The 22,185-nt window shown below is 39.6% G+C and overlaps 1 protein-coding gene across 2 annotated transcripts in view; it reads right to left on the bottom strand.

Annotated features, from left to right (window-relative positions):
- The window catches only part of PDE8B (phosphodiesterase 8B), a 159,775-nt gene that overhangs the window by 42,242 nt on the left and 95,348 nt on the right, over positions 1–22,185 (bottom strand). For both annotated transcript variants that reach the window (XM_054031931.1, XM_054031930.1), the window contains exons 3-8: positions 20,468–20,658; positions 17,461–17,520; positions 15,060–15,114; positions 10,636–10,724; positions 4,333–4,411; positions 2,776–2,916 (exon numbers count right to left, since the gene is read on the bottom strand). In XM_054031931.1, coding sequence (XP_053887906.1) covers positions 2,776–2,916; positions 4,333–4,411; positions 10,636–10,724; positions 15,060–15,114; positions 17,461–17,520; positions 20,468–20,658 — 615 coding nt within the window. The remainder of the gene's footprint in view (positions 1–2,775; positions 2,917–4,332; positions 4,412–10,635; positions 10,725–15,059; positions 15,115–17,460; positions 17,521–20,467; positions 20,659–22,185) is intronic.

The raw sequence follows: 22,185 nt of genomic DNA, 5'->3' as shown, positions 1-22,185 counted from the left end.
TCAGGTGACATTTTAAATAAGAAATGGGCAGCATTATCTCCTGTAAATGCAAACAAACTTTTTTGTCTTAGCAATTGGCTGAACAAGAAGTGGGACTGAGTGGACTTGCAGGCTCTCAAGTTTTACATTGTTTTGTTTCAGAATGCAGGTTTTTTGGTACATAATTCTACATCTGTAAGTTCAACTTTCATGATAAAGAGATTGCACTACAGTACTTGTATTAGGTGAATTGAAAAATACTATTTCTTTTGTTTTTTTACAGTGCCAATACTTGTAATCAAAAATAAATATAAAGTGAGCACTGTACACTTTGTATTCTGTGTTGTAATTGAAATCAATATATTTGAAAATGTAGAAAACATCCAAACATATTTAAATAAATGGTATTCTATTAACGGTGCGATTAATTTTTTTGATTGCTTGACAGCCCTAGAATATACCCATGATTATTTTTTAAATTCATAATCAGTGGAGAACCTTTCAGAGCACCATGTTTGACACATATTTTACAGAAATAATTGTGGTGTGAAAGTTAGCCAGGCATTTCTTTTGAAAAGGAGTTTATATAGAATTCCTACAATTTCTCCTAGAGATACCTACTGTGTTTCCCTCTCCTGACCTCCAGCAGGCAGCATCCTGCTCCACCTCTATCCTGTTTCCACTGTACGTACCTAGGGCCTGTCAGACCAGCACAGGGAAGGGGCAGAATTTGTTAGCGACATGCTTTACTGCATATTTTACAGACTTTTTTTTTTTTTTTACATTAATTTTACATGATGGATATGCCCTAACGGCTCCATAATTAAGGTCATAAGAAGATAAAAATCAAGCTGGTCAAAAAAAGTGAAAAAAATGTGTAATGAAAAAAGGACTCCAACACCCTCCCTCCCACTGCAAAAAAAAGAAAAAAAAACAAACTAAAAACTAAACACCTTTCAAAACTGGAAGGTTTTTCAGCCAGCTCTATACTGGGTAAACAAACAAAAGCAAATCCAGAATGAATTTTTCATTATACTTATGGGGGGGCGGGGGAGTCCCTTTTCCTGTTGGAAAAAGTTAAATTTTTTCAACTAGCTCTAGACTGGAATTTAAAGCAGGATGAAAATCCCTCTGTTTTATACTAATGATTGAATTATGCTCTTAAATTTAACACAATAAGTCACCAGAAAACAATTTAACACAATATTTTTTAAATAACTAACACCAGTAGGAACATTTTAAAGAGTTATTTCACTTTGAAATTCCCTTCACTTTCCACCCTCAGGAGCCTCATTATTTTTCAGATCCCTCTACCAAAAAAAAAAAGTGACCAGAGGTTCCAGATTTCACACAAGCACCGACAGTAACAATATCTCAGGGCTAAGGTGGATTTAAACTTTTAAACAAAGACATTCTCCTTATTCATCATAATCCACTGTAGCCCAACGAAGAAAAGTCAACAGGCCAGCAGTGTTGCTAACTCTCATGATTTATCATGTCTTCTGTTTTTCTTAAAGATAGGGTCATGTGATTACATGAGAATCTCAGCTTTAATTTAAAAGCTTCTGTCCTTCCTGGTTGTAGAGAAGGACTGGAAAATGTGACCAAAAAGGCTAAAAAAAAACACAGAAGGAAAATACTCTCCCCCCCCAAACAATTAGTATTTTAAAAATCTCATGGTTTTTTAAGCCCGTCTCATGGTTTTTGATTATCTGAGGTTGGCAGTATTGAAAGCAGTCAGATTTGCCAGCTACTTCTGTTCTCAGAAGCTATCTGGTCTGCCTCCCTAAGTCCTTGCTGTGCTGATCCCATACTCCCTTTACCAGTCCTGAATGGTGAGACAGGGTCACTCACTAGGAAATCCTGACCCTTCCCAATCCTGCTGTTTATCCTCATCCTCCCTGCAGATCATTGGCCGTTAAGGTCTCCACTAAGCACTGCTCTCTGGTATCTCTAGGAGCAGACTCTGGAAGTCACAGGCTAGTGTTTGGGGGTGGGTCTGTGCATGGAAGGAATCATGGGGTTAGGGCTATGGGTGGATCTGAATCTCTCCCATTTAAGTGAAGAACAACACCTATTGACTTCAATGTGTGCAGTTTGAGTCAAAAGTGACGTCTCCACAATAAGAAATCAACAAGGTCTGTCAGCTTTGCTGGTTGCCTCTGGATAGCCCAAAACTGAACAACAGAAGTCACTTTTGGCATCTGTAGATGAGCTCTCTATTGGAATATGGCACACTGGGAACGATCTAGTAGGAAATGCCATTTTCATGGCCAGACAGACAGACAAGAACTTTAAATGGTACACTAAAAGAGTAATCCCAGATCCTGGGCTGTGCCTGCGTTGTGTTTGGTGCAGCTTGGAGCAGGGAGAGGAGAAGGTCAAAAGGCATCATTAAGCCACATTTATCATCCCCTGGCCTCCCAATCTTGGGGCAGCAGACTAGCAGTCCAGCCCCTGGCATAAAGTAGAGCAGCCTCTAGGCTACTCCACTTTGTGCTGGCTGCCCACAGGGCAATTAGGGTAGCTGGGCCTCATCAGAACACAGGGATTCTCTTTGTAAAGGGGACTCAGAGGTGGGTGTCATTGAAGCAGTGGCGCTGTGCCACCAGAGGATTCCCCAGAGGACTAGATTCTCAGGTTTGCCAGTTCCTTTGTAGAGCAGGGACCACGTTCTGGCCCCACATACATGATTTATCAGAAGAACCGGGACATGTCACATTTTCAGTCCAGAAGAACATAACATGGCAGCACAGAAATAGAATATTTTGTATAATTTTATCATTATTTACCTACCTTTCCTTTTTTGATGCACATATTGATAGTGTCTAAAAGGTCTGCACGGTTTTTATCACTTTTTGGTAGCTCAGTAAGCTCCTTTCCCATAAGCTCTCCCTTGTGATAGCCCATCATCCGTTCAAAGGCTGGGTTAACATACTGTCAAAATAGAGGTCCTTAAATTTTAGTCCAGCAAGTACTTAGAGAAAAGCTGTACTCAAACCTAAATATAAAAATGTTCTGTGATACCAAGTAAAATGCCCTACTGTACATTATACCAATAAATTTTTGCTGTAAGAATGCACATAGTATAGCCCAGACTATTCCTCTTATGAAACCAAGGAACTTGCTGATGGGCCTGACCTTGCTCCTGCTGAAGTCAATAGGGTTTTGAATGGGTCCTAATTCATGTGTAACATGTGAAGAAGCAGAAATAAGACAAGGGACTGCAAATTAATGCAGAATTTGTCCAAAGTTCTTTAATTAAAAACCAAAACCAAACCAACCTATCTTATTCAATATGCCAGAATTAGAGCTGGGCGAGTTATTCATAGCAAATAATTTAGTAATTTTCTCTGCCAATTATCCATTAACAATGATTTAAAAAAAAAAAACCCTACAAATAAGTATCCGTGGGTTTTAAAGACACAAGATTCTTAAACAATCAAACTTACTCACAAAAGTTTGCATCAAACAAATAAAAAGGCTTGCAAGTGCTGTACTGCTAAAGCAAAGACATGATTTTCATTCCAAAGAATATCCTCAACTATTGCCATATTTGCTCATCGTTAATGGATCTGTAGCTGAAGGCCTAAAGTATGTCCTGTGAAAACAGCAATTTGAATTCTGATGCTACCGGTCAAATTATGTATTGCACAACTGCTGTAAATGTTGTCCATTTTCTGGAACTTGTATTACATCACATTACAAAGTGTCCCATTTTGATTTGCACTGTTAGCCATGCTAACAGAAATAACAAGCATCAAGGAGTCATGAGGAAAGACAGTGAAAGGGAGAAATAGTGGGGGGGATATGGCCTTGCTATTCATCCTGCACATCAGAGATAGTCTGTATGAGGCCATAACCGCACTCATGTAGTGGGGTGTCCATCCTCATGCTTTTGATGCCAAGTATCATGGAAGTGACAAAAATTACAAAAAAGTTCTCAAATTAGGGAGAGGAGAGAGGCAAAAGAACAATGAAATAAAAATTATATAAATACTTGCCTGTCAAGGCCATCTTACTCTGTTATGTACTATACATTATGTACTATATGTTATGTACTCGGTTATGTACTATGCTGTAAATGTATTACTTTATTAGGATTTTTCACAATCAATTTTTCTGGCTTTGTATTAAGAAGTCATAATGCAAAATATTGGGGACAGCTTTTAAATCATATTTCTGATAGCTCAATGAAGGAAAGACCTTACATATACAGCAAATGGTAATATGCAAAGAAACAAGTAGATCATCATATTTGCTTTCATTTATTAAAGCTTTCCAACAGGCAATGAAATCAAAACATGAAAATACAGCAAAGCATAAGGAATAAAGGAGACAGATTTTCCATACCTGAATAACATGATCTTCACTGGTTATTTCTATAGCTTCATGACAATGTTCTAGTGCTGTAAACACTGAATTACAAGCCCTGCAATTAGCAAATGAATCACATTAGTTTTACCAATATTACAATTGTCACTGGTAACTATCGTATGCAATTACGCTGTATTTATCAGTGGGTGATTCACGTACAAAATCTGTTTTGACAAAACTATGTAATCATCTCTATTATAATAACTGAAAATTCAGTTTTCCAACATTTCTGACATTCAAGTGATTTTATTGTTATTCACAATATAAAAGTTACCATGGGTACTACCTCTTCTTAATAGCAAGTTCTCTTTTCTGAACACACTTTAAACTGAACAACCAGAGTGTGTATGGAGGGGGGTGTATTATTGGGGAAACAGTGGATGTGAAATTTTATAAAGAAGTCTGCCTTCCAGTATGGGTCTCTACAGAAGGCCTGTGGCACTGCTAATAAAAGGCTGGACAAATTTCTGTTCAGTGTTTCAGAACAAGTAGAAAGCATGAAGCCATTTCAGTGGCTTAACACATGCAGAAGATACCCAGCATTTCTGTTGAGCTGACGATCTTTTATATGGCAGATATTAGTTACATTCATTACATTAAGTATGCAAAAACAAAAACCGTAGTGCTTTAGATTATAGTTTAGTCAGGGCCAAGGTTAAAAAAGCAACATTTCAGTTTTCGGGCATGTGTATCTTGCGAACAATACACAAATTGCCAAGGGAACCCAACAAAAGTCTCTCCCGAATTGATCACCACTTTATAAAGGATGCCCTGGCAACCAAAACAGCTTCATTATGTATGGAGTTTTTTTTTGTATCACATAATACAGTTAATTTAGTTTGAAGTGTTGGGGGGCCCCCTTGGTGATCTACTAGTAGCTAAAAGAGACATGAAGTAAGTCTCCCTGCAAGAAAACAAATTGGAATGTTTTAATTGCTCCCATGTTATTATTCAGACCAAAATATTTGGTTTCAGTAACTTTAATAGGGGCTCAAACCAGAAATTCAAAATTTTTCTTTGATTTGTATGTAATTCCTGCTGAAGTCAATGGGCCAAATCCTGGGTCCTTTGGAAGGATTCAATGGCAGCAGAACCTGCCAAGTTCTTTTGTGTGGAGAGGGTCCAAGCTAGGAAGATAATACTCTCCCTCCCTTACAGTGATCATATGTCCAGTCTTAGACTTTCATATGGCTTCCCATGGGTCCTAGGAGCTTATTTCAGGACACCTGAAATGTCTCAGTTTTCATTTCAGCAGTCAACGTTCCAAAAAACACCAGTAAGCCTACAATTGTTTGTTCAAGACATATTGCTATACCAAGCAAAAATGTTTCCGGTAAACAAAGAGCAAAACAATCCCATGAAATGAGTGTGATGAAAAGCATTTGGAGTGAAGAGAAAAGTCAAGTGAACATAAACACCATCAAACTGTGATGCTGGCAGACCTGGTGCCAGCTCATGCCAAGGCCCTAGGCCTCACTGAAAACTGACAAATGATTAACTGGAAACCAGTCTGGCTCACCTGTGTGTTAGCATGGTTAAAACAGATGTTAAGTTTATAAGAATGTGTTTAGTATTTGGACTTTATGAAATGTGTGCGTTGTTGCATTAATTAATCTCGCTTACATCACCTCTATCCCATGTTATAAAGGTAATATTTAAATGTTTTCTCTGTAACTATAAAGATATTAGCTATGAAGCTGGACACCCCCTACAGTCAGGAGAGAAGCATTACCACGTATGAAATAGTTTACCACAAGAGGTGTCATCTCCTGCCCAACAAGAGAAGGCCTATTGGTAACAGACGAACCCTTGTGGAAGATCAGTGGACAAAAGGCTTCATTGATTGCTCCCTATACCCCCATGAAGAGGGGATGTGCACAAACCCTCATCCCATCAAAGTTTGAACTCTGGGGGAAGGGAATAACAATCCCTGATATGCATCACTATGCTGCTTGGAATTTGGAGAAGGCGACATTTCTAAGCTTAAACAAGGGATCCCCAAGCAGATTAGCTTGGGTTAGATCTAAAGGACACAGAGTTTGCACATTACAGCAGTTACAGTCATAGGTTTCAAAAGGTAATAGAAACTCATGTGAGTGTATGTTTACCTGCCTTAAACTTGCAAATAACTCTTATTTCTTTTTCCTAGTTAATAAATCTTTAGTTTATTATAGGATTGGCTACCAGTGGTGTCTTTGGTGAGAGATACGTGAGGTCTCTACCAAGAGCCAATGGCCTACTGATCATAATAAATCATTGTGAAATGTATGTACAGACAATATTAAAGGAGTTTTGGGTCTGTACAGAAAATTATTTTCTTGAAGCAAGTAACCAGGAGGTGACATGTCTCAGGTTACTTTCAAGCAGGATGTAACAGACGCTTCTCTCTCTGTCTGGCCATCTGTGTATTGGGCATTGCATATCTCACAATGGATATCTGTTTGCATACTGAGCCAAATACTAATCAAGAAATTGCAAAATCTTCAAGAGAGGAAATTTTACATCCTGAATCTTTCACCGAGGAGGCAAGCGGACAGTGTGACTTGTCTCATGAATGGAAGTTCACAGCCAAGCCTATCTGTAAAACACTTCAAGGGCTTTGGGTGAGCATTGCTCTGTAAGACATGAAAGTATCTAGTTAAGCAAGTCTAGGTTCTAGAATGTGTGTTATGATTTTGATACATAATCAACTGTTTCCAATACCTTTACTTGCAAATCTCTAGAATCTCTCTACTTTGTTAAATAAAAACTTACTTGTTTTCACTATAAACATACCTAAGTGTTTAGCAGAGCGGTGATCTGAGGTGAAACACATACTCTGGGCCGTACAGCTTCTTTGGAAGTAGCGATTCTGTGAATACTCCAAGTGTCCAGTGGAACAGGGGCTGGACACTCCATGGAGATGTGTGGGCGGTCTGGGGTGCTCCTGCATAGGCCTAGAGGGCAGGGCTTGTGTTGCCTGTGACTGGTGGAGGCAGGGAGCTGACCCTCATCAGGCACAGACAAAGCTTCCTCATGCTAAGGGCAGGTGGTAGTGAGGTGCCCACAACCTTGGGTACCCTTGGGAATTTGTTGTGAGAATGTGTATATATATATTAAACACACACTCTATAGTACTATATACTATACTACATATAATATATATATTATAGTACTATAGTAAATGAAACAATGAATTCACACTTGGATAATGTTGATCATTAATTTGGCTCTTGAACCACTGAGGTCTGAGTATCACGAAGTTAACTGAAGCTGTCTCTGGGGGCTGATGTCTGCATTGGCAGTAGCAAACCAAAAAATGTTGAAGCCATACATTAAATGCCTTTTTGCGATCATTCTCAGTTACAGTTGTGGATTTAAAACCTAGTAGAGTCAAACTGAGAGGTGTGGGAAAGGTGTAAAATACACACCAGTGATATTGAAGTGGGTGGAAATAGGTTTAAGTGGGACTAAGTTTATGTAACTTATGCCTTACAAAGCAAGAAAATTGTGTAAATTCAAGTCCGGGGTCAGTCTGCTTTAACTTGCATCTTCTTACACCCTCGTGTTAGGTGCTTCCCTACCCCCCCATCCCCACCCCCCACATACATCTTCTTGTTCCTCGATGTTAGTTACAGCAACTTGGATCCACTTAGAGCTTGTCTACATGGTACAGTATAGTGTGACAGTAGAGTATGTTTTATAAAGCTTACTAACTTGCTGAACGCTAACTGTTCCATGTAGACCCTGCTTGTGAATATGAAAAGGCACCAGTTTGAAACAGAGCTACGTTAACGCACTCTCTGTGGTCCAAATTCAGAGGTGATATTGAGGTGCAACTCACATTAAGTGGATAAAAATACCAACAAAGTTTATTTGATTAAAGACAAATTGCTTTCCAAATTATTTCTTTTTAAGTGGAAGGCATTTTTTTTAGAGTTATGCAGACGCAAAAAAGCAGTGCTTTAGTATTCATTTTTTTGTTGTGGCTTGTAAAACTACGGAAAACTGAAAAAGAAAGGGGAGAGCACAGCTCAGTTCCTTTAAATAATCTAGGTGAAAGGATATCGGTAGATTTGGTAGATTAATTACCTCCAGAGACTAACATGTTGGCTTCAAAATGTAATGAGGACTTTAAGCTTTCTTTGGCTGATGGCTTTATTTTCAATAAAGCTGCAGAAAAATGTGATAATCAATATGAGTCATGTTCCCTGGATTTGGGAATTCAATTACTTATAGTAATTATTAATACTGTTCATGCAGAGGTGTTCAGGCTGTATTAGTGTTCTGTCCTTGGAAGCTATAATTCTACATATTAAAACATCCTGTTTTTGTACTCTTTAAACAAGCAGGATGTAATGATTATTGGAAAAGGAAACAAATGAAAACAGAACAGGAAGTATGAGGGCATATTCAATGTGCTGACATGAAATGAATGCCTATTGACCTTTTTAATAATTCTTTGTTTCTTTATTCCTGTACATTCCAGACAAGTGCTCGATGACAGATGCAAGTGCCTAGGAAGTTTTAAGCCTAGAGGGTGCAAAAAGACTAATTAAGTTAATTTCTTATCTGAGAATAGTTAAGTAGCTTATTTTCAGTATTTAGAGTTTCTGGCAGGATTCTGACTTTGCACACTGCTGGACAAGAGGTTTCTATTATCATAGTACATACTGAGTTTGGAGGTGGTAGTCTGAAAATTACATCAAATTATCTGGAAAGGTTTCCTTTTACACTGTCATTACAGATTATATTCCATTAGATTTATCACAGACTACAGATACTGTATATACGCTATATTACTCTTTTGGTAAAGGCTAAGTGTTGTATTACACTTATTTTGAATTCTGCATTCCTCTACTTTCACACTGTAGTAACTGGTGTGCCCTTCCAAGCACCATCCAATAGTACGCAACTTTAAAAATTCACAAGTGCTTTATTTTCCTGATGAGCCTGCTTACATCAGAGCTGATATTGGCCACGAAGTGTCTTAACCAACGATATTTTTAAAATTTTCTGGACTAGCGCTAATTAAATTCTATTCACTGAGTAAATGCACTTGATAAGTAATGCTATTAGACAATTTCTCATTCTGTAGCTAGCTGAAAACACTAGTTTAACAATTTTATCCAGTAATTAACTCACTGTTCTGGACTATTCTGTTAATTCAGAATGTCTCATCAATTCATAAATTACTAATTGTCAAATAAATTTTAAAAGATGACTTCAAAATTTGTCTGTGCAATTCTGTACAATTTGCTGTACACACAAATCCTGTTTTGCAAATACTTTTCTGTATTTGGATGTGCAAATTATTGTATGCACAAAGCTGTCTGTGCAAATTTCAAGGCCACCTCAAGATCTATTTGAAATCAAGGTCTTATAAGACCTACCATCTAAACAGTAAAAGTAGATTCTGCAAAGAGGGTCTGCTCTTGCTTCCCTTGACTTAGATGGTGAAAGATCAGGCCAATTAATGAAAAATGTTTATAGCATTCCTGTAGAGTGAACTAAAATTCACAGAAAAGATGTTCTTTTCCAAAGGTCAACACTGTAGATTACTCCTCTTCCATATTGTTGGAAAGATTAAATATGGTTTCTTTTCTGCTACAGGTTTATTTATTAATTTCAACAAGTTTTTTACATACATAGATGATTGAGTATATATTTTACACCCCCCTCCTCTCTATTAAACTAGTTATAGTAAACAAAGCCTATAATGGAATACCATCACTATGGGTCAAAATCTCCTATTCCTTACAGAGGCCAAACTCTCCTCGAGATCAATACAAGTTTTGCCCAAACGAAGAATGAGTAAAAACGGAGTAAAAAGGCATCAGGATTTGGCTCTAGATCGAGTTTATGACAGGATGTCACACACAGTAAGTAAATACTAGATGAATAATAACCTAAATTATCTTAATTAAGTCATTTAAAATTATAGTGTATGCACCATGTATACAAGACCAGACAAATTTCATATCAAACCCTATCCCACCAGCTGAATTGTACATTGCTCTTTCACACTATTTCTACAAACTGGCCTCATTCTGATTTACAGGGGGAACTTTAGCAAGGAGAGTTGCATTGTGGCCTAAATTCACTATAAGCCCTATCAAGGCAAGTGGAGCACAAAACCCCATCAGAACTGATGATGACAGATAATCACCTGTGACAGGTTTTCTGAATACAGAATGCAGTATATGGAACCCACAAGGAGGCAGATGCACAAACAAGTAATTCCGCAGGATATTGGACAACAAAAGTAGTTTATGTTCATTTTTTTGTGCTTCTACATACCGTAGTTTGAACTGTGACCGCACCTCCCCATGTTCTATTTGAATCAATTCATTGTAACAAGCAATAATGCTGCTATTCTCCATAAATCTCTGGAAAAGAATCAGAGACAGTACATGAAATAGGTCTGATTACTTTTAAACCTTTATTTAGACTTCTGTTGCTAAAGCACTAATCTTTCAAACCCTTATTTGTACCCTTTGGGGCTAAGGCTATAACAATCTTTTCCACTGTATTGATTTTCTAATTGTCAAGACAACATTGCCGAGTAATGTACAAAGCAAGTGAGGTAATATGCTAAGTAACTGCACATTTTCTTGTTTGGTTTTAGGAAGCCAGGTAAATAGATAATTATAAAAAATAAAAACCTGATCCAGAACCTATATTGCAAGGACTTTTCATATTGCATGTCCATCACTTAATTCTGAAAAGGAAAGGAATGCCTGAGAAACATGTAGAACATTCACATTAATACCAAATTAATCTATGATGGTCCAGAACTGACAAGGAGTAGGAAGTTTAGTCTATGCCTGGTTTCATTGAAGTCCAAGGGACTCCTCAGCGTGAGTACGGATGGTAGAACCTGGCTTATAAAGGATGCTTGAAGTACTGAGTACACTGACAGTGGTCAAGAAAAAGTGGACAGCAAACGGTAATATCTGTACACTCCAGAAGTAAGAATGGTTTTGGTTTCTTCCCCCCACCTCCTCCTCTCTGGCAAATATAGCATCCAGTCCCGCTCCCACTGAAGTCTAGAGAGTTTTGCCATTGACTATAAGGGGAGAAGAATCTGGCTCTTTGACTTCAGTTATAGTGAACTGCTGACTAGTAAAACTGTTGGGGAAGCTCTGAAACAACCACTTTATAAATGCTTGCACAGATTTTATTGTGTTCTCCACAAAAGAACACCTCTCTAATTATGTTAGTTTTGTGGAAGGACAGCTGGATTGAGAGCCAGCAGCCAATCCTTTGAAGAACACCAAAGGTCCTTTTTAGAGGAAGCTGTACAGCATTAGTACTATGCCACATACCCTCTTTTTCTCTACAAAAACAGTGATGTGTCACCATATGAATGTTCATCTCAAGCTGCCAGCAATAAAGTCAGTTTCCTCTCACAGAATTTGGGCTTTAAAAATCTGCTATTGGTACAGCTGTGTTCATTTCATAGTGTTTTAAAAACTCATTAAATGGCACCATGTTGAGAGTTGTATGAATATTTTAATACACTATTGAATACCTACACAGTGCAACCAAAAGAACAATTTACACTTTGCAGAAGTTAAGACTCGGTCTGTGCAGTATTATCACATGAGGATACAATGCTGCAGAAGAAAAATCAGATCAGCACTGATGAAAAGAACTGACAGAACCAGAAAGGGACACCCACGCGGAGAAAGATATATTCTATTCTCTTATGGATGTGTAGTAGATTTATGCAATTAATTCATTAATATATAGTCAGTACTTTTGAGTATAAAAGGGAATCAGCACAAACATTTACTACACCAACATGAACACACGGAAGCCACTTAATTTAAAAAAATAGCAAAATACATACAGAAAGGAAAAAAAAAAAACAGACTTCAGAAGATATTCTGGAAGTGTTTCACCCCAAGAAGCAAAAATTGGAAAGCAATAGGTTTAGGTGACTTGGTTTCAATCAGTCTATGGCCTATGAAAAAAGGTTCCCACCCTCTTTATGAAACAATGAACAGAAATAACTCCTAAAACATGATTGTTCCTGCATACAGTCCAGAAGATTTTCTGTCACTGTAGCAGCTATGCACTAGATGATTAACAAGATTACTCATCTTATAGGAACTGATCACAGAATCTATCAAAACCAAAACCCAAAGGCAGTGATTCAGGAATTTCATAGGATCAATAAAGATAATTTAAAGGTCACTTAAATGACAAAGATACAGAAAAACTCTTAAGCAAAAGTCCAGAATTATTCATCGCTACAGGACATAGATCTAATATACTGTATTGTAGAAAAATCTATTGATTAGCTGACAAAACAATTCCAAGAAGAGATTAAATCAGCTTTCAATAAGCCTTTGAGCCCAGTCCAGAATCCAAGGAAGTCAACAATACAAACAAACACCTACCTCTTACATGGAGCTTTTCATCAGTAGATCTCAAAGCATTTTACAAAGAAGTTCAGTATCATTTTCAATAGCTTTACTGGGTGCAGGATTAAACCCTTCGTTAATTTTTTAAAATTTACACATGTGCAAAAAAATTCAGACACAACCACCAGAACTAGCAGTAAGGTACACAAAACTGTCAAGTTGTGTTTTTCCAAGAAAAAAAATTAAGGAAGGGTAGGTAAAAGGTAGGTGCTACACGCCAACATCATAATGAATAGCGATATGATAAAATAAAGCTATCAAAAAGGGAAATAGTAAAATGAGATACATAAAATTTGAACAAAATGAATCTGTTTTTCCAAAAATTGATTTCATTCTGTTGCTGATAAAAATCTTAGTCTGTGTATGTGCACAATGCTGATCTTTTCTCCCTTGAATGGATTTGGAGCCTGTGGATACCCATTCAAGCATGAAACAATGCTATGCTCCCCCTCTGCTTGTGACGGGCGGAAGTAGACTCTGATATCTGACATGTTCTAGAGCTTGAAAACAATGCTGATAAGAAAGGTCATAATGGCAACATAAACTATGTCAGCAAGATATTCAGTGGAATCTAGTCTTAACAAGTTGATTCTGGAAGTTGGTACTAATCAATAAAATCATGCTGACGTACTGATTACAGCATTACAAATAATTAGGGTGATGGAAAAAATGATCAACGTTCAATGGGGATGACAACAGGCTAATGGATTACGTTAAATGATCATGGAGAAGTATCTAATTCATTTCTAAAAAGCAGAGGATCATGAAACACTTATGATGACAATAAACTTTCAGAAAATTAGTCAAAGGAAATCATTCCTTGCTTCATTTCAAATTCTTCTTCCCATCTGTTTTAAGAAGCCTTCCTGAACCCCCCTACCTTTGGTCTGGCCATGCAAGAGAAAGTGAATGCACCCACTTGCTCTCCTGCCTGGGGCAGGTGGGAGAGAACAGGTAAGACTTTGGATCAATCCTCCCTTTTCACTATCCAGTACAGCTGAACTAGTGCAGGGAGGGTCAGATTGCTGCTGGTACAAGGCCAGCACAGGCAGGGACCGATGACTGAGAGCTATGTGTCAGAGTCACACAGAGTGCCTCCTGCAGCTACTTTTAGGGTGGTTATGCACCACCCTTGCTCAGGACTGCACATTAAGTTACAATCTAGCTTACAGAACATATGGCCCTGAAATCTTTGGACAAAATACTAGGCATTAGGAAAAAAGGAGAACTTGAGACAAAAAAATTTAATAGTAAAGAATGTGACTAAAAGAATTAAACAACTTTTTTTTTTTTAACAATACACTAAACTAAAAAGAAAATTAAAGTTGCAAACTTATGGGCTGACATCTATCTGTCTTAGGTACTTATATGTCCTCCCCTCCCCCATTACCACAGCGTGTGAGCACCTCAGTGCTTAATGCATTTAGCTTCACAACACTCCTGCGAGATAGGGAAGTACTATATCCCCATTTTACAGATGGGGACTGAGGTACACAAAAAGACTTAGAGTCTTGCCCAAGTCACACAGGAAGTCAGTGGTAGAGCAGGGAATTGAACCTGGGTCTCCAGAATCCTAGACTAGCACCCTAGCTATTGGATTATCATCTCTTTCTTGACAGGGCTACTTTCTCAGTTCTCAGCTACACAGGTGCCACGGAGAGAAAGAAGGCACAGACACCTTTTTCATCCTCCCTTTGTGCAAGCAGCATGGCAGAATCTAATACCCAGAGCACCAGGAGAGTTTGCAGGCCAATGTGTCAATATCACACAACCAACCTGATTCAATCTCTACTGAAAACAATGGAAAGACACCTTTTGATTTCAGTTGGAGTTGGATTAGGCCCCATTTGCCCCAGATAGGTATGGGCTGCCAGCTAGAGGGATGAACAGCTCTCCTGATGGCTAGAGTGCATGCTGTGACATGCAACACATACAAACCCCAGGGGTCCAACCTGCTCCTTTTTCAAAGGAGCAACAAAGGACTCCCATCTGCACAATATTTATCCTGCCACCTGTAATGGGAAATTGTGCCCAGGCCAACAGGAATTCATCTACCAACATTACTGCTCCTTGTGGAAGGGTAGGTCTATATGTTTTTCTTATGGTGTATACTTAGACATTTCCAGTTAAACACAAACAGTGTTTGATTAAGTTATTTTCTCATCACTACAGTGTAGTTAACATGATACAAGCAAACTTGTGCTTTACATGAATAATTCATGAACTCATTTTTAGTTATAAAAAATTGAAGTGTTTGTAGAAATTACCCTGATTCTTTAGTAAATTACATACCCTATCAAAGCCCGCACGGAGAAGGGGAAGAACAGAGGTCTCTTCTTGGTCAGATCTACAGAAAAGCAGAACAGATCATCCAAAATGATAACTTGACAGTTATCTAAACAGACTGTAGGAAGAATAACATGGCACAAAATATAATCCCAGTATATATCATGTAATCCATTTGCAGATGTAGCTCTTCCCGATGTGTATGTTTAGATACCTACAGCAATATACTAACTGTAGGATATCATGACAGATATTGGAGGCAGTTACTATATTTTTTCATCACTATTGCAGCAAGCCTGCTAGATGTTCAAGAGAAGTGCTGGCTCTTTTCAGGTAGAGAGAAGAGTTTTTTACAAAGAAAGCGAATATAAAGAGGATAGAGCAGGGGTCGGCAACCTTTCAGAAGTGGTGTGCCAAGTCTTCATTTATTCACTCTGATTTAAGGTTTCGTGTGCCAGTAATACATTTTAATGTTTTTAGAAGGTCCCTTTCTATACGTCTATAATATGTAACTAAACTATTGTTGTATATAAAGTAAATAAGGTTTTTAAAATGTTTAAGAAGCTTCATTTAAAATTAAATTAAAATGCAGAGCCCCTTGGACCAGTGGCCAGGACCCGGCAGTGTGAGTGCCACTGAAAATCAGCTCGCGTGCTGCCTTTGGCACCTGTGCCATAGGTTGCCTACCCCTGGGATAGAGGTATACACAGAGGAGAAAAAAAACTAAAGTTAGCTATTCATTAAAGAGTGAAAATGAACAATAAATCTTTTATATTTTATTTTGTTATGATTACCTGGTCACACAATTAGAAAACAAACAGAACTAGGTGGGGGAAATGACCTCGCTATTTCCTTTAGTTATACAGTATGCAGAGCCATGATTAGATTTGACAAGACTGCCTTGGAATAATAATGTGATATAATTTGTATGCATCTCTAGAACTTTTCATTGAGCTCTTAGAAATGTCATGGGCTCTTCATTATTGTTCTGTTCCTTATCTTTGTTAGCACTCCTCTCTCTCTTTTTCCCTTCAAGCTGATAACTAATATTAGTTGTGTTCCTCATAACAAGTCAAATCCTAAGTCCAATTCTTCGGAAAGAATTCTGTGAGGTGCTGTATGCCCTTAATTCCCCATGAGCTTTCTGATTTCTGTGACAGCTGAGCATGTTCGGCACCTTACAGGAGTTAATCAAATGCCTTACAGCAGGGGTTCTCGGTCTTTTTCTTTCTGAGGCCCCCCCAACATGCTATAAAAACTCCACTGCCCATCTGTACCACAACAACTGTTTTCTGCATATAAAAGCCAGAGCCGCCATTAGGGGGTAGCAAGGAGGGCAATTGCCTGGGCCCCCATGCCACAGGGGACACCACAAAACTAAGTTGATCAGGCTTCAGCTTCAGCCCCTTGTGGTGGGGCTCGGAGTCCCATCCGGCAGGGCTTTGGCTTTCTGCCCTGGGCCCTAGAAAGTTTGATGCCAGCCATGCTTGGCAGACCCCCTGAAACCTGCTTGCAGCCCCCTGGTTGAGAACCACTTACAGGAAGAAGCCCTCAGTCCTTACTAAAGCAACACTCAATTAAAGTCAATGGGAATTTTGTCTGAGTAAACTGTGTAAAAAACAGAGCAAAGAGTAAAAGCAGAGTTAAGACTTCAGGAAATTCCAGTGAATGTGGGACCTGCCTTCTATCAAGCGACTGTTAAGTTTTCTTATATTTATATTTCTTAGGGTAGGTCTATACTTACCTCCGGGTTCGGCAGTAAGCAATCGATCTTCTGGGATCAATTTATTGCATCTTGTCTAGACGTGATAAGTCGATCCCAGAAGTGCTCGCCGTCGACGCCGGTACTCCTGCTCGGCGAGAGGAGTACGTGGCATCGACGGGGTAGCCTGCCTGCCGCGTCTGGACCCACAGTAAGTTCAAACTAAGGTACTTACACAACTTCAGCTACGTGAATAACATAGCTGAAGTTGTGTATCTTAGTTCGAAGTGGGGGGTTAGTGTGGACCAGGCCTGAGTCTCTCCCTACTCCACCCTATCCCACATAATCCCAAGATGTTATTGGCTACAACATTCTTTCTAAAACTTCCATCACAGCTTTCTATATTTTTTCGATATTTAGGCCATTATGTTATGACCCTCTTCAGTGAGAGAATACAATAAGTTATAGTTTTGTCTGCAATCAGATAGAATAAGTGAACCTACCACAAGACGACATCACTGATCTTTTCCTCTTCATGTAAAAACAAATACTTCTAGTGATAATATATTCCACACAAGCTACAAATAGTAGCTTGTGGCCTATGAGACTGCCCATCATCATGCAAACATTACTACTGATTGTATATAATAAACATTTTCTTGAACAGAACAAAAAACTTTCACAAAAATATAAAGAAATACCTACATGCGGGGAACAACAGCAAGTATCACAGTGTGTTCCGATGGCTTTGTAGCACGGATTGACCTGAAAGGAGAAAAGTCCTGTGTCACACTATATCACACCATGCTTTATTGACAACTTTGAATTTCTTCACCTTCTATATAACAGAAAATGAACAAAGCCTCAGAGAAGATTCTATAAGGTCAAGTCTGGAAAATGGTAGAGGACATCCAAAAATATTTTTTTGCACTTTATCCATTTCATTTTTGGGTGTTTAAGGATACTAGGTTCACATTCCCTCAATTCTGGGCCAAAGGCCCCAAACCTTGGGAGAGCAGGAAGCTGCATCTGTCCAAACCAAGGAAACCCAGAGAAGCCCCTTCTCACCAATTTAATTTGGTTTGGATTCCATGGATGTGTGGATTGTATGGTGGGCTTGAAGGGGGAGCAGTCTGTCTATATGGCAGGGGTGGGCAAACTATGATCCGGGGGCCGCATCTGGTCCCCAAGATGTTTTAATCCGGGCCTCGAGCTCCCACCGGGGAGCGGGGTCTGGGGCTTGCCGCATTCTGGTGCTCCAGTCAGGGAGTGGGGTCTGGGGCTTGTCAGGGGACTCCACACACTGCCCCCACCCCAAGCGCTGCCCCTGCAGCTCCCATTGACTCCGTCTGGCCGCGTAGGAGCCAAAGGGAAGACATGCCGCTGCTTCTGGGAGCCGCTTGAGGTAAGTGCTGCCGGAGCCTGCACCCCTGACACCCTCCCATGCACCAGCCCTGATCCCTCTCCTGCCCTCTGAACCCCTCGATCCCAGCCTGGAGCACCCTCCTGCACCCCCAACCCCTCATCCCCAGCTCTACCCCAGAGTCATATCCCTAGCCGTAGCCCTCACTGCCCCCCCTGCACCTTCACCCCCACTTTTGAGAGCATTCATGGCCCGACATACAATTTTCATACCCACATGTGGCCCTTGAGCCAAAAAGTTTGCCCACCCTTGCTATATGGCATACTCCCTACTTTCATTAGTTGATTGCCAAAAAAGAGATCTTGGTGGAAGATTAGAAAATGAAGCATTAATTCTCATCTACATCTCCTACTCCTATCGGTGGTATAGGGCAGAGGTGTGAAAGGTATGGTCAATGGCAGCACAGCTCCTACAAGGAGTTGTTCTGCATGGTGGGAGAAAAGTACAGAGCACTAAGAGAGGCCAGCCCTCAACTGCCACGGCCCTGGATTCCTGCAGACAAAACATGCTTTTCCCCTCACAGACTAAGGATTCATGGGATCTCTAGTCCCTGCCCCGTCTGCAAATCCTTAAACCCATCTATCATGATGGGTTTGTTCCCAGAAGAAGATGTGGACATCAAGATATCAGGGACACATTGACAAATTAGATGTTGTTTAGAGAAGAGCACAAAAAAATAATATGGCAACTAAATTGTGAGGAAAGCTAAAACTACACACAGCTTGGTTAAGCAACAACTAGAAGGGTGAACAATCACAGTTTACAAATATCTGAAGGGTTAAACACCAGAGAGAGCAATTATTTAACATGGCATAAGAAGGTACAATTAGGAATGATGGTAAGAAAGGAATGGTAGAAACTAGGAGTAATGGTAAAAAGGGGGAAAAATGTAGGCTGAATATTAGGAAAATTGTGATGTTAGACTGTGAAATAGTTTCAGAAGGAAAGTGGTGGAAGCCTCATTGCTTAGGACTTCAGAAAGCAGACTGAACACTAGAAAAGGTACTTAAGGGAACAAGCCTGTTTTTGTAGAGATAGGTACAGGATAATCTGTTAGACCAGCTCTACTTTCCATAAATTGTACCATATATGAACCATTAAAAAAAAATAGGCCTTTTGCTACAGGTCTAACAACCATTAGGTGCATCTTATTGAGACACTGAAATTATATGATTGATTGTCAAATATGGAATGGCTTTCCTGCCATATGTGAGTAATAAAGGGTCCTCTTTTTATTTATTTTTTTAAAAACACATTAACATTAGACCAGATTCAGAAACCTTTACTTCATGGGCAGTGGTATCATAGGCTGGGGGAGGCTGTGCCTCCCCAAACAGCAGGTGTGGCCCCACCCACGCTCCGCCCCCAGACTCCATTCTGTTTCACACAGTGCGACTCCCCCTGTGCAGTGGTCCCGGTGCTCCGGGGGCTGGGGCCATGCCGCCCAGAGCTCCAGGGGCTGGGGCTGCTAGCCTGGGGTACGGCCAATGACTGCGGTAGAAGGCATTGGGCTCTGGTGGGGAGCAGGCATGGAAGGGGCAGGGCTGGAGGCTAGCCTCATACCGCCCATGCCTTACTTCCACCAGGTAATCACTTACTCTGTGTGTAGTTCCACTGAAATAAATAAAACTGTCTGAATGGTAAAATACTATTCAGGATAAACATGCCAAAATTTGCCCATGATGGTCTGATGAAAAAGCGCAGAGCATGACATGCTGTGTAAAATAAATGAAATAGTTGGAAAGATACCTTCCCCAGAATCCTAATGATAAATGGTTGTAAACTTAGAAGCAGCTGCTTTGACACAGAGTACCACACACATGCAAAGAATGACATGAACTTCACTGAAGTGCCATCAGTGAAGTGTGGCAGACCCAGGGGACAAATGACAGTGTTCCACTAGCCCCTGCTGCTCCAACTGTTGATGCAGGATTAATTTCTCAGAGGAGTAAGTCTAAAAGTGATGACCACACACTGTGGAAAGATTTTATGGCAGCTCTGGTTCAAGATCCTATGGAAGCTGTGAACCAAAAATGATGGCATTATTGGTCACATGTCAGCCCTATTGACAATAGGTGTCTTCATATACTAAATGTAATTTCTATTGCTGTCTTAGCCGCCAAAGCAGTTTTTATTTTTTCCTTTGTGATGGAGTACTGCAATCCCTGTCCTCAGTCTCCAAACTTGTTTTCTGTATGTCATTGTGTCTTGATTTTGTTATGCCCATTCAATGTGGTATTCTGCAATGCATCATGACATTCAATAGAAGCACAACGTCCATTAAGTTACCTGCAGATTGCTTCTGCATCAAAGTATCTGGCGTGCCTGTGATCTATGACAATTATTTCATGGTGCTTATCAAGAAAGCATTCAAGCGCTGACTCTGGTGTTCTGGCAAAATTGCACCTGTATCCAGCTCTATCACAAGCCCACCAGAACCCATCACTTTGGTTGTCTTCTTTTGCAAAGATCAGCAAAACCTGCAAAACAGGGAAGTCATCAGCTCATATTAAATATATAACATCATTCTCTTCATTGTACAAACTTAAACTACTAGAATTTAAAAAATTAGACTTCCTGCTTTCAAAAACAGCATCAGTCTCTACAATTTAAAACAGACCCGTTTAATTACTACACTAGCCTTATTATTAAATATAATTTTAAGAATGTATATTAAGCACCTTATTTTTATACCGCTTCCACCCAGACACTTTGTGTGAATGCAGAAGTGTCCACAATTAGTTTTGGATAAAAATCCTACCCCTAAAATATTTAAGTATTTGATCTGTAGTAGGATTTGCACCTGCCATTAACCAGGAGCAAAAAGTTGCACCAGCCCTGAAAAAAATCTTGATGCAACACTTATCCCTTTAAGCCACCAGATAGCTATTGCCAGTGAATCCCAGTGCTGCAAGTAGGATCAAAAGTAAGCAAAAACCCAACACTGTGTGAAGCAGAGCGTTTGCTGGAGCTTGGAATAAAATAATCTTAAACTTATTCCTGTGTGCGCACCTGGGTTTACTTACCACAAGACAGTGAACTGACTAGCTCCTTCAAAAATATTTTATATGCAATCTAATTTCCAAATGCTCGTCAATCAGAGGTTTGTGAAAGGCACAGGCTTCTGGGGGTGCATTCTACATAGTTTTAATTCAAAGTACAGGAAGAAAAATGTAGCTAATTTTGAAAGAAAAAACGAGTCAAAGTGCTTTGAAAAATAACGTGCACTTAGAATGCAGGTCACTAAGTATCACATGGCAAAACAAAGATTCAATGAAATCCACCATGAAAACTAGATGAGCATCAGCAGCAAAAGCAGGAATTAATTTAACAGCACCCACATGGAGCTTCCATGATTGAAGGTGAATATTGCTCCAATCCATAAGCATCAATAGCCAATAAGCAGGTGTTCCAACAACTGGTGTTATCTTGAGGTTGCTAGAAGAAAGAATTGGTGTTGTATACAACATGGCAGGCCAGATTCTCCACTCTGTTACACCAGTTTTACAGTGGTGCAAAATCACTCTCTCAATGGGATTGAGAATCAAATATTTAAGGGGACATCCAGGCCCCACTGAAATCAATAGGACTTTTGCCATTGGTGAGCTCAGTTACACAAGACAAACCCAGAATAACAGATTAGAAATAGATTCTTATTGTGCAGCATGATTTCATTTTTGCTATGTAAGAACAGAAGAATGAGAAAAAGTTAATTTCCCATGATTGGCAACAACATTATGCTGCAGGCAGAAAATTATTCATTCTTCATATATAGAAGGGCAGATTCTCTGTTCTGCTCTCGCAACCCAACGAGGATAGACATAAATCCCACAAGATTACCCATCACATAAGAAGGTGCCCCAGTCAACAAAGAGCTGCCAGGATAGCAGACCTTGGTTTAGGCAAAGCAAGGGTTTGGCTGGACTGTGCTGCATTTCAGCTATTCCTGGCTGTTGCAGCTTAGCATGAGTTAGAGCAGCCTCCGGGCTGCTCTAATTTATGCTGGG

The sequence above is a fragment of the Malaclemys terrapin genome, chromosome 6 (assembly GCF_027887155.1).
Source record: "Malaclemys terrapin pileata isolate rMalTer1 chromosome 6, rMalTer1.hap1, whole genome shotgun sequence".
In the NCBI taxonomy this organism is placed as follows: domain Eukaryota; kingdom Metazoa; phylum Chordata; order Testudines; family Emydidae; genus Malaclemys; species Malaclemys terrapin.
The sequence above is the reverse complement of the archived record's forward strand: the minus strand, read 5'-3'. Positions and strand labels throughout refer to the sequence as shown.